General features: G+C 36.7%; 1 protein-coding gene across 2 annotated transcripts in view; it reads right to left on the bottom strand.

The window, feature by feature from the left end:
- clybl (citrate lyase beta like) overlaps positions 1-14172 on the bottom strand; it is a 71066-nt gene that overhangs the window by 18745 nt on the left and 38149 nt on the right. For both annotated transcript variants that reach the window (XM_051119325.1, XM_051119324.1), the window contains exon 2: positions 13930-14140. In XM_051119325.1, coding sequence (XP_050975282.1) covers positions 13930-14140 — 211 coding nt within the window. The remainder of the gene's footprint in view (positions 1-13929; positions 14141-14172) is intronic.

Raw genomic sequence — 14172 nt, 5'->3', positions numbered from 1 at the left:
TCAGAGTAAATTGACAGAAAGAACATTCTCGAGAAGATCTCAGGCTCCTGAGGGGACCCAGCCATTCCGAGCCGGAATAAAAGTACTTTGAAAGCTGAAATGTTTTACATTAATGGAAACCCGTCCAACTAGTTGCTTCAAAAGACCCTTCCCCAATCACCCAGCATCCCACAGAGTGACCAGGAGAATCACAGGTTTGAGGGATCTTTGATTCTTTCCATCAAGCCCATCATTAAAGCTCAACACAGTATCATGACAGCACGTCCACAAAACACTCAAAACAAAGGACAGACTTCTCATTTAAAAAAAAAAGGCCAGATCCTTCGCATTTTTAGAAAATCTGGACTCCAGCTGTGCGATGTGCCAAGAAATGGATCTGGTTTTTGGATTATTCAATGTCTAATCAAAGCGGCGGAAAAATGGGTGGTTTGTATGACATTTGAAATGTATAATGATTTCTTATACATTTGCATTATTAGAAGTGAGAGCCAGAAATGTAAGAGAGAGGGACAAAAAGAAACTAAATTTGATATGTTTCTAGGGCTGTCATGATTCCTTGATTCAATTTGAGCACTCATTAAAAAAAAAAAAAAAAAAAAATCATCCATTGCATTTTACCTGTGTTGAGTAACCGGCAAAATACCGGAAGTGGCACTTTCCACGGACAAGAATCTATGCTAGTCCACACCAAATGTTATCATTTACATGTGTGGAGTGTCTCAAACTAGATTTCTGCATATTGCTGCGAGTTTGATTTTATTATAACATCCATCAGGGATGGCAACATCCACCATTTCATACGATTTGTAAGGTAAATCAAACCTAGCATCAGTATCTTTCTCAATATGCTAACTGTTCATTGTGATTTCTGAATAAAAGTTTAAATTGTTGCCTGTACATGGTTTGATCTCCACATATTCAAGAAATTTCAGTGGCTATAGCATTTCTGTCATAAAGAAATGGTCAAATATTAAAGACTAAGTGGAAATATGAATTAAATGTTGTTTAGACAATATTAAACAATGATTAGATTGTGCAGTAAAGTGTAAAAACAATCGTCAGGCTGTTGGCGCCCTATGCAGTAATTTGTTGTAATGCGCATTAGCTCTGTTGTTTTTAATAGGGTACAACAAAGGCGCCCCGGGGTAAAAGGCACCTTTGATATTATTTTCATTTAAACCATTAGATGGCAGAAAAACATGGCGTAGCACTTTCTAAAACATCATATATTATGTTGGGTATCCATCTTAGAGATAATCACCATGTTTAGAATGAAACCATCATATATAAAAACACGATATTAATCATATCATATAATAAAATATAATTTGTTGTTACTACTGCAAATCTATATTAAATTACTATTGGATCTCCTTCAGTGCTTTCAAAATCTTTACATCTTATAATGATTTTGTTTCTGTTTAAAATATATGTTTTATATTAACATATTGTAATGACAGTATATTCATTGAACAAAAAATAATTATTTTACTTATCAAAATAAGCAAAAAAAGGTAAAAACTTTGCTAAAGTGATTATTTTGAAAAAGTATTAATTAGACATTGTTCAAACAACATTATCTTAGCTAAAGTATTTGAATCAATACTGTGTGCCTTTTACCCCACGCTGGTGAACACTTCACCTCGTGTGTGGGGTAAAAGGCCCCCCTTGTAAACTCATAAATTTATAAGATTTTTAAACAAAATGAACGACTTGTATGATTTACTTAAAATCTGTTGCTCCATAAATGTTCAATACAAACATATATATTTTTCTGCAATCATACACTTTGCGCACAGTGAAAAGCAAATTTTTCTTAGGATGTGTCTTTAGGCCTATCTTATGTGTTTTAACAGTTTTGTTAATTTTTTGTTCAAAAAATGATCACTTGCTTTTGATACTTTATTTAAACCCAATTACTGTTACCTCATTGCTATTATATATGCATTTTAAGTAATTTAAAAGGCTATTGTTCACTATTTTTATCATCAAAAAAAAAAAAAAAAAAAAAACATTTGCTCTTCCTCGCTCTTTTAATTTTTATTTTTTCATCCCAGTTTCTTGCAAAAGACCATTATATTTTATTACATTTTTCAAAAATGAGCTGTAACTACATGAGAGATGGTGACTTGGATTCCCTCGATTGGTAATCTAAGCAAACAATGTCTCATGGACAAGGTCTGACAGGTGACGCACTGGGCATCTGGAGCTCTATTCCAGATGAATGACTAACAGATCCAGCATCTGATTCTGCATTTGTCCGGTTCCGCATGAGAGGGAAGCCTGTCCCTCAAGGCTCGCAGCTAGATTCTCTCAACCTCTCGAAAACCACCACTTCTCCTCACACTGTGAGGCTGAAGAATGATCTGTTACTACTTCAGAGCGCTGCTCAGCCAGCTCACATTTTACTGACTGGCTCTGCCAATCAAAACAGACGGCTGTAATTCGATAATGAGAGAGGGACAATATGCTCTTTTCTTCAAAACTCAGCGTTTTGTGATACGTTAGGCCGCACTGGACTCCCAGAATCAAGATGATAGAGAGGTTACGGTAATGGAGCGTTCAGATGGGACCTCAGGCTGCATTTAACATCTGCCGTTCACAGTTAACTATAGATGCTTACTGTTCATGGCCGCTATATATTTCTGTTCTCAAAGTACTTGAAACGTCTGTCATCAGAACTTGCCTTTAAGCAACACAATCTACACATCTGATAGCAGTGCCAGTGAAAACTTCAACCTAAACAAATAATTCATAACAATGTGGCAACAGTGTAGCCTTGTGATGCAGGCTGCATGTGAGAGTCTCTTCTTGCTACTGAAGTGCTGAAGGAAAAACATCTAAGCCTGTGATGAGAGTGGGAACAGAAGGATCTCTGAGCCTCTAGGGAAATGACAGAGCTCAGATTTTCTCAGGGTTTTGTACTGTATCAAAGTTTATAGGTAGCAAGTCTTGAGAATTGTTTTATACTATTCAAAGATAAACAGAAAACACTAAACATTGCAAAGTAAAGATCTGATTAGGATTGTTTTTGTACTTGTGTTCCAATAATAGTAGCCCACATGTGACACTTTTCACAAACAGGGTACCAAATTGTTTTTTTTTCCCTCCAACAAATGTGGAAAATGCGGTATAATTTGTATTTTGTAATTTGTACCTAGATCTCTATCTAGCCATGTTCTGTAGATTCCAAACATGAAGGTGTTTTTACCCAGTTTCTTCTAGCAGGGGAGCAGATTATTTGATAGACACTTACAAAAGCAAAAGTTGTATTTTTAAAAAGTGGCATTACATGGAGTACATTGGGTACAAGGAGGGTTAGCAGTAACTGACTTTCAATTTTCTGGTCATTACAGCTGTTCACACCTGCTGCTAGAGCCACAGCGTTATAACAAAGTCACCTTTCCATGTCAAGTGTACCATGTGAAGCAAAGAAAAACTACTACTATTATTACTACTACTAATACTAATAGCAACATGCTATCAATCTTATTCTTCAGTGCAGAAGTAAGAATTCTAGTTCATTAGCTGCTATAGGGAAATAACGAGAAGAATAACAACATGCAGTAAACGGTAAAACTGTTTGCATAACAACCTAGTGAGTTCATAATTAAGATAATACACTAAAGTATTATGTTAAGACACACTAATCTGCAGTATCAAGCAGCCAAACAAGCTGTTTTGTACAGCTAAAAATAGCTGGACACGGATGAGACTGGAAGCCAGACCGATAAAATTTACAAATGGCTGTGCCCACCCTTAAGGTTATAAAAAAAACAAAGGTGGCTAGAACATCATAAATTACAGAGGGGTTATTATAGTTAACTAAAACTAAAGGGAAAACTAACTATAAAACCATACAAACATTTTAGTTCTTTGGAACAAATGTTAACTATGGAAGCCTGATTACTCCACTTAATAAAATATTTAAAAAGGTTATTGCTACTTTTTATCTCACAATTCTGACTTTATTTCTCAGAATTGCAAGTTTATATTTTGTATATAGTTTGTATCTCGCAATTGTGACTTTATAACTTGCTATTCTGAGTCATAATCTCACAATTCTGAGAAACAAAAAAAAAAGTCAGAATTGCAAGTGAGCAAACTGTAGAGAAACTAATAAAAATTACAAAAACACATGAAAAAAATAGCTAAAACCTCAACTTAAAAAAAAACAACAACAGAAAAACAAACAAACAAACAATCAAGTGAATGAAAATAATGCAGTTATCTTAATAATAAATCATGCTTAAAGAGCTGGAACAATTTTTCATTTATGATTTATACAATATAAATTCAATCCAACACAAACCACGACAGCGCCGTCAAGTCAGCAAAAAACAAACAAGAAAAAAGGACAAAATGGGTTAACATCATACGCATTACGTATTCTTTTTGTCAGATAAAAGACTTAAATTATCTCTGTGCATTATAAAAGGTAATGTTTGATGCTGTATAATAGATCTTACATAAATTAAGTTGACACATAGTCTTGGTCAAATGTAATCTTGTTGAATCAAATTTTTAAATGGAACTCATCTCGAATCATGTGTTATTATTCTGCTCAGAGCACATGTATCCATTCATCCCGAATGAAGCCATTACAAATCAACCGGTCTTTAACACCTCTCATAAACATTCATCATACTGATAGAGAAATCCCCCCCAGATTAAGTAACTATCACTAACACACAGTAAAATCTTTATACATATCTCATGACTTGTCTTAGTTATATGCATCAGGCATAGCGCAAGAGTGTCTGGTTGCATATAATGCAGCAGCTATGTTTGGCATGCATCCTTTTCCTGGTGTCAACTTGAAGACAGATCTCCATGTTGTAGCTGAAAATTGTGAGTGATACAATAATATATTATGGCTTATGTTGGACTACTCTGGTTCCTTCCACAGGATTCACAGAAGATGTGTTTCTTTAGTCTGTACACATCATGAACATTACAGGTTAGAGTTTGCCCTCTATGGCTCTCATTTCTAATTTGTGCTTGTGCTTATTCACTCCTGGGACCTTAAAGGGATAGCTCATCCAAAAATGAAAATTCTGTCATTAATTACTCACCCTCACTCGTAGCTTCTTCCACTGATGTCACATGGACTATTCTAACAATGTCCTTACTACCTGTCTGGGTCTTGAATGTGTCAGTTACATTGCTGTCTATGCAAACTCAGAAAACTCTCGGATTTCAGCAAAAATATCTTAATTTGTGTTCCGAAGATGAAGGAAGGTCTTACGGGTGTGGACCGACATAAAGGTGAGTAATTAATGGCAGAATTTGCATTAATTCAATGACATCAAAACTGCTTTGTTTGTCATATCTTTATGATACTTTTATTTCATTGAACATCTCCTTTTGAGTCCCACAGAAGAAATTTAGTAATATAAGTTTATAACTACACAAGAGTAAGCAAGTGATGAGAAAATTCTAATTTATGGGTGAATACCTTTTTAAAGTGAACAAGAAAAAACAAAGTGTTCACTAGTCCTCAGATTTCACACACCAGATCTTACAAAAACACATACAGATGTCCAACCTATCGTGTCACAATATTTAATTTACATAAAAAAGCAAAGATGATGTCAGCACTGCGATGGTTGAAGAAATCTTTCATTCGCCTGCTCAATCATCATCTCTCTCCTTCAGTTCCAAGCAATCGGGACCACCCTACTTCACTGACCCCTCCATAAACTTTACCCTAGTATGACTACACATTGCTCATAGCTCCTATGACAAACGTATGACACACACACACATGCCACAGGGTTGACTGGCAGGCAGTTTCTGGCAGCACACAGGCTATCAGAGTTCACAAATGCTGGGGATCCATTTTCTGGGTGAACGCCTCAGATCGCCGTTTGTTTCTCTTGGCAGTAGTGTGCCCTGTGTTCCTCTGGAACGTTCCTCAGCTGTGCTTTGATGAGAACCCTCTCTACTTGAAGGAATAGTTCATCCAAAAATAAGCATTGTGTAATCTTTTACTCACCCTCATGTCATTCAAAATCTAAATGATGTTTCTTCTACTTTGGAACACAAAAAGGGACGTTTAACAGAATGTACAAGCCGTTTTTTTTAATACAACAAAAGTGCATGGGAACTGGACTTGCTGAGGTGCAAAATATGCACATTTATTAATCATATAGCATGCTCACAACAGTTGAAGTCAAAGTTTACATACACCTTGCAGAGTCTGCAAAATGTTAATTATTTTACCAAAATAAAAGGGATCATACAAAAATTTGTACTGATCTGAATAATATATTTATAAGACAAGATATTTATCTTCTGGGAAACATGTAAGTATCTTCTGTATCTTCTGTAGCTTCTGAAAGGCAGTACTGAATGAAAAAAACATGATATTTAGGCAAAATAAGAAAAATGTACACATCTTCATTCTGTTCAAAAGTTTACACCTCTGGCTCTAAATGCATCATTTTTCGTTCTGGAGCATCAGTGAGCGTTTGAACCTTCTGTAATAGTTGCATATGAGTCCCTCAGTTGGCCTCAGTGTGAAAAAATGGATCTTAAAATTATACAGTCATTGTTGGAAAGGGTTCAAATACACAAAAATGCTGAAAAACCAAAGAATTTGTGGGACTTTAAGGATTTTTATGAAGAACAGCGGGCAGTTTAACTGTTTAGGACAAACAAGTGACTCATTAACAACTATCACTACAAAAAAAAAAAAAAAAAAAAAAAAAAAAAACAGCTGTAGACCATTCAGGTAACAACACAGTATTAAGAGTGTATGTAAATTTTATAAATTCAACTATTATTTTCTCTTGTGGACTATATGCAAATGTCTTTTATGTGAAATATCTTATTCAGGTCAGTACTAAATAAAAAATAACATGCATTTTGTATGATCCCTATTATTTTGGTAAAATAATTAACATTTTGCAGATTTTGCAAGGTGTATATAAACTTTTGACTTCAACTGTATTTGGAGCTTGGTATATGTGGTCCTCAATTTACTTTCACTGTATGCAAAACAGCAGCATGAACATTTTGCTAAACATCTTCTTTTGTGTTTCACAGAAGAAAGGAAGTCATTCAGGTTTGGTAAGACATGAGGATAAGTAAACAATGACATTTGATCACATCGAAAGCCACCCATTTGCACCAGGACAGCTTTCTTAAACAACCTACCAGCTCAAATAAGCTCAAAGGCTAAATGTTATTATTTTGCAGTATTTGATGTGGACTTCACTAACGCTCACTAAAACTACACATCACTACAGTATTGCAATGCGTTGTGGCGTTCCCTCTTTGAACCGACCCAGTGAGAGTGTGGCAGAGGAAATCTGAGATTACTTCAAAATGCCGGCGTTGCATTTTAAGCTTCTATATCAGATAACAGTTGGTTGCATAGATTATGGTAAATTGGGAATGTTGACAGGAAGCCAAAGTATTACACTTTCAAATGAGCTCAAACTGAAATTCAAGACTACAATAGTGTATTAAGTCAGTCCTGACAAACAGAAAACACATACTGTACTTGTGAATGTATACTAGAGAAAATATAACAGAAACATTCTCACACACAGAGCCACTGCTATGGAGCTTTAGTCACAGCTGATATATGAACTTCTGATTACATATGTTAAAATATAAGCCATGCGAGACACTTCTTTTCCCCAAATCATTTCATCTACTGCCACCACCAGGGCTGATAAAGAAAAGACAAAATGGCACAAACATAAACAGACACATGACAGTCTGCTGTTACACAAAACATTTGAGCTCTTAGAATCACACACTTACAGTGAATTAATAACACTGCATTATTGACACTCTTCTGGGCTTTATTTACACTACTGTTTAAAAGGTTTGGGGTCGGTACAATTTAAGACTTTTGAAAGCCGCTTATGTTCATCAGTGCTGCATTTACTTAATCAAAAAATACAGTAAAAACAGCAATATTGTGAAATATTATTATAATTTAAAACTACCATTTTCTTTTTAAATACATTTTTAAATGTAATTTATTTACATGATGGACATGATGGCAAAGCTGTATTTTAAGCAGCCTTAAACCAGTCTTCAGTGTAATACTGAATGTTGAAAAAAGTTTGCTGCCTCCTGGCAGAATTTTATGATTAATAGAAAGTTCAAAAGAACAGCATTTATTTGAAACTTTTGTAACAGTATAAAGGCCTTCACTGTCAATTTTGATCAAACGGTTTATCTGTTCACATTTAATATTCACCTTAATCAAGACTAAAGAAAATAAATAAATAAAAATTTTAATTTCTTTTTTTTCTTGTTTCCTTCAAAGAAATGGTACTCGAATAAAATTATAAAGTTGTATAATTGGTTATACATTTAAAATGCTATTTTAAAACTGTATTAATAAATAGCTTCAAATTGATTAGCTACTTTTTAGGAGCAGCTTATAATGTAGATGTTTTTTCAAATGTAGCTTGAATGTGGTTTAAACATTTGAAACCAAGCTATTATTTAAAAGCAGCTGGAAACTGAAGAACTGGATCTTAAAAAGCATTCAAATCAGTTCTGAAAAGCAAACAAATCTCCATCAGACTGGGCAGAACCAGTGAACCTGTTGCTTAGCAAGATATTTTGTACTAGCTCTGCTGACTAAAGGAGAAAAGGGGCAGGAGTGTAGAGACAGTAAGAACAAGAGGGAGAAAAAGGTAAAAAAAAAAAAACAAGAGCAGGGATAACTGTCATGATTCCAAGCATCAGCCGCCACTACCCGCAGGTGAGTGCATCAGATAACACAAGTGCCAATGCCGGTGACACTGCACCTCAGCAAAAGCAACAAGGGCACACACACACACACACACAAACATACAGACAGCCATCACAGCTCGAGTGTGCCCGTTAGCAGGGGGATTTATTCTCTACATACGGTGCCGGGTGGTTTGAGGGAGCTCGGAGCTGATCACAGAGGATCCGAAAACAACATCCGTCCACTTTCACACTTCAGTGGAAGAGGTGGCCCCTCCCGGCAGGGCTGCGTAGTCTTGCCATCTGGAGAATAAATCGAGTGTGAAGTACAGTATAGTTTGGGACCAAGCTCCGTGGCGGCAGCTCAGCAGTCAGTTCATTAGTTCCAAACTTCCAGGGATTGGAGCTGGGAGGGGGGCAGTGCGGAGCGAGGCTGCCGCAGAGAGAAAGGGGAGGCGGGCAGGGAAAGAGAGGGGGGAAAGGAGCCGTTGAGTGGAATGCCCCAAACTGAGCCACAGTCTATAGGGCATCTCTGCCACAAAACACACAAATAAACAAACTCGCCCCCGGAGCGAAAAAAAGACAGGTGTAGCCATCAGCCCCTGCCGGAGGAGAGAAAAGGGCGACTTCCTACCCCTCCTTATCAGTAAGGAGAGATATTTTTAAATACTAAGTGCGTGCTAGTGTGCGAGTGGGAGTTAAGCCTTGGTCCTGAGTGACAGCGGCAGTCACTGAGTAGTCGGAACCGTCTGTCACATGGCACCAAGCGGGCAGGACAGGGTAAAGATTGGCACTGGTTTGCAATGGGTGCACAACAATGATGCTTATGGCACACAGACAAGATCCAATCATCAATTCAAAACAAACAATCAATTCTCATTTATCATTTTCCTCATTTATCAATGTACAACATACACACGCCATGTTTTGTGATTCTACCACAGTTCAACAGATTTTATAAAAGGACAACATGAAAAAGAACTAAATGAATCCAAAATGTTCCAAAATCTACGGAGCTGCCTTGCTGCCTACTAAGGAATGTCATAAGGGACTAATTCAGAATGCACTACATAGGCACTTTGTTGCACACTCGTAGTGCTCTGCATGGAACAATGTCAGTTGAGTCTAACATTAGCATGTTGCTAAGCTAACAGCACAATACTCTAAATAGCATAAAATACATACTACATACAAATATTGGTTAAATACACATCCAAAAAATGTTAACTCTTTTTTGCAGGTTCTGGAAAAGTGCAAGTGTATTTAATAAATAATTAATTTAAAGCTGCAGTCCATAACTTTTTTGGGTTCAAAATTTACAAAATTTATATAAGCAGCAAGTACATCATGAATCCATTTTCCAAACTGTGCTTTTGGTTTATTCTAAATCAGTAAGGTAAAGTACTGTCTCATCTATTAATTATATTCGGACTACTTTAGACTGGTTCTGGTAGGAACCACTGCGGAGTAGCCCAGTACCTGCGTGATTCGTCATAGACATAAACAGTAAGAAACAGCTCCAGCTACAGTGCTCATTCACAAGATGCACGCAGTTCTGTTCATTAACTGCATGAGCGCCAAAAGTTATGGACTGCAGTTTTAAGTTCATAAACTTCATAAAAAAATAATCAGAAAAAACAATTCTTCCACCAGTTAAAGGAGTAGTTCACCAAAAGGTAGAGTGGGGGAAATAGCCCTCTTTAAGGAAGATTGTTTGTGTCTTTCTTTCTTCAGTCGTAAAGAAGAGATCTTGAGATAATTTTTCTCCATATAGTGGACTTCAATGGTGCCCCCAAGTTTGAACTTCAGAAGTTCTTGAGCTTCAAATGGCTCTAAAACGATCCCAGGAAGAAGGCTCTTATTTAGCAAAGCGATCAGTCATTTTCAAAACAAACTGACAATTTCTATACTTTTTAACCTTGAATGCTTAGGGTAGGTCGGAAAAACTCCTGTCTCATTTTCTTCTTCAACATCAAAAACATTCTACATCGCTGTTTTACCTTTTTTTTGGTAAATGGTGTTTGATGTTCTTTGCATGTTCACTTTGTACACACTGGGTTGGTACTTTTGCAACAATGTAGGATGAATTTGAAGTTGGGGAAGAAAACGAGATGGAAGTTTTGACATACCCTAACTGTATTGACTGCATTGACCCAGAAAACAAAAAAAAAAAAAAAAAAAAAAAAGTTCATGCAGACCTAGACAAGACGAGCGTTTGAGGTTATAAAGTATATAAATTGTCAATTTGTTTTTGAAAATGACAAAATTGAAATTTTGTTAGATAAGACCCTTCTTCCTCGGCTGAGATTGTTTAGAGCCATTTGAAGCTGCATTTAAACTGCATTTTGGAAGTTCAAACTTGCAGGAACCACTGAACTGCACTGTTACGAGATAATTTCTGAATTTTTTTCCTCAAGAAACATAATTTCTTATCAACTGAAGAAAGAAAGACAAACATGTTGGACGACAAGGGGGTGAGTAAATGATCTGTAAATTTGATCTGGAAGTGGACTTCTCCTTTAAATGTGTCCATAAGAGTTATCATAGTTTTAGTGACAATGACATCAATTATAAACAAAGTATGAAAAATGTCCAGAGTTTCCATTTTAGATTTTTAACAAAATCAAGGTGGGGTAAAATGCCCCCCACTCTGACAAAGCAATTTGTTTTATATATGTACAGCAAAATTAGAGTACCTGCAGTTTTAGCTTAAAATTATAAAGAATTTAATCAGTAATTATGAACTACAAAATGACAATAGCTTATTTCAAAATTATTGTTATCTGATTCTAACTGACTAGCTACCTGATGCTAACCTGAAGTTATTTTTAAATATATAGTCCAAATATTTTTATTCAACCAACTAGGTAGAAGACATTGATGGAAAAACAAAGAATTTGAAGGTTCTGAACAGAGTAACAGTAAATAAGCCATGTCCCCCGGGGGATGTTTAAAAAAAAAAAAAAAAAAAAAAGTCATTCTGAAAATATAATTATTTTTTCTTATCTAACACTTACACCCTCATCTACACGCACTACTATTTTCCTATCATATATAACTGTGATGTTCTGCAAAACAACAGGCTTCAAAACACTTTTTTTTATATGAATATATCTCTGAGAGGAATGGACTGTCTTCAGAATAGTTTAGATTCAGAATATTTTCTTTTCATCTTATCTCCGTATACTGCATATTAATGTAGTATTTAAAAGCCCAGAGCTGCTTTGTTAGCGGTAACTAAGGAAACGCTGTATTGCCACTGTTCCATAAGTGCCACCTGCTGCCAGTAAGCGAATTTGCGTCTCTTTCAGCAAGTCTGCTGTTTTTGTTTGGTGCAGTTATGTATCATGATTTCTCAAAGTTAAGGTCAGACCATTCTGTTTTTGCTTTAAATTTGAAATTATACAAGCTAATTTACATCAAAAATGTTGTGTAACATACGTGATTAAAAGTGTTTCAAGCATTCTGATTCATATAAAGGCACAGTTAGGAGGAAATCTAAAATAACGTGAATCCTAGGCAAAACCGTGATACAAATCTTTGGTCAAACTGCCCACCACTAGCTTGAATCTAGCATTTCAATCTCTCTAGATATTATTTCATATTCCATCTTCAATCCCTTCTCAGTAAAAATGTAACAAAAGACGCAAATATGTAATATTTGGAATTTTACAGCAAAGATTCTTCCAAAGATCAGCTATACAAAACAGAATAAGTCTGAATAATGACAATCTAAATGCGTTTGAGCACTGAAGTATTACAGGAACACCTTGGTTAAATCAGTGCCTCAATGAGGTCCTCAGAACCTCTGCACGTGTATAGTATGCGTTCCATTTCCGTTCCCCTCACCGGCCCATAAAAGAGTAACCGAGCTGCGGGAGTAGTTTCATTTAGTGGCACGAAAAATAAAACATCTATCTATAGGTATACACAAACCCCCATGGATTTCCAATTGCCAGGATGGGGAAAACAGCTGAGAGTGTGGGAAGTGAAAGAGCGGGTGCCGAGGAGTGAAGTGTGTTTTATTATTGAGTTAATAACTCATTTTTACATTACGCAGTTGCATGCTAGCAAATAAATAATGGATCGCAGTTTTCCCCATACCATGCCAGGCTTTTTAAAGTTAACATATGGTCTTTAAAATTGACTGCGTCTTGTACGAAGGATTGTAAGTGCTTGTAGACTTGACAGATTTATACCATCAAAAAGCTGAGGAGAAATGGGATTATTTTTCAGGTTCTTCGCAAAGTACATTGTTATTTTTCAAGAGTGAGTTATTAGAATTTTTATCTGGGAGACTACAGAGAGCGCTAATTCTATCAGCCCTGACAGGAACACGAGCGGGCGAAAAAAACCCCGCTCAGCTCAGAGAGGAGACTCGAGACCCTTCTCTAATGCCATTTTCGCCCCTCTCAGATCACCTAGTATTAATATTCCTCAACAAAATAATCCTATCTGGGCAGAACCCCAGCCAGAACTGAATTTTGGCTCACAATGATATATGTCAGTATGATGAGGTTTTACATGGTAAAAAATGCCATAATGTTTTTATCTTTTTAGCACATTTTTGACACTTTAAAGCCATCAAAGATGGATCAAGTCGTAACTAAAGCTCTGAAACAACACAAAAGACCTGAAAGCATTAATCTAGCTTTAGCCCAGCTTTAGTGGATACTTTCTTTCCCCCACTTGGTTGTGATAAAGAAATTAGTGGGTGTTGGAAAACATTGGGATCCATCACCTTTTTTCAGGGGTCAGCGTTTAGGCTGTCTGTCAAACTTTTTCCCACTCAAGCAGGAATAGCCTCTGGCCATATCAATCATCTTTATTAACATGACTTAAAAACCTTTGTTAGCTGACTCCTTTTCCTTGGAGCTCCTGCTCCAATCACGATTTCATGGAGAGGTAAACAGGGCCAATTGGCTGGCTGTGTGGGCGGGTCGAGAATGCTTTTAACCTGCAGCATCTGCTGAAGTCCTGCTGTTTGCTCAGTGTGAAGTGGGCACCTTGTTTCAAGTGAATGTGATAGGGGGGCATTTTTGCCTTTATTGGCACATAATGGGACGGAAATGTGCTTGTTTTAAGCATTGCGCTTAGGTAGCTTTCTTTGGAGTGATTAAGGATCAGCACCTGGCTAAAAGAGAGCTTTAAATGATGAGGATTTGGTGATTATGTCTTACAGAGTCAGGTGTTGGGTGAAGAATGAGAGGTTAGGGCGGTCGGTACCTTCTTGTTCAGGGCGACCCCGTCCTCGCAGTCGAGAACGGCGCAGTCCACATCCAGCGAAGCCAGTTTCCGGAGTTTTCTCTCATCGTTGCCGGGAACGTAGAGTACGGCGCGGCGTGGTATGTACTTAAGAGAGGTGCCAGGAGTGTGGTGGGAACGCTGGCTGGACTGACACCAGGGAACCGCAGACAAAAGCAGACGACTTATCCCCCTGGAAAATTCCAACATTTATGATGTATATAT

Source organism: Labeo rohita, chromosome 9 (genome assembly GCF_022985175.1).
Source record: "Labeo rohita strain BAU-BD-2019 chromosome 9, IGBB_LRoh.1.0, whole genome shotgun sequence".
Classification (NCBI taxonomy): domain Eukaryota; kingdom Metazoa; phylum Chordata; class Actinopteri; order Cypriniformes; family Cyprinidae; genus Labeo; species Labeo rohita.
This window is presented reverse-complemented; position numbering and strand designations above follow the sequence as displayed.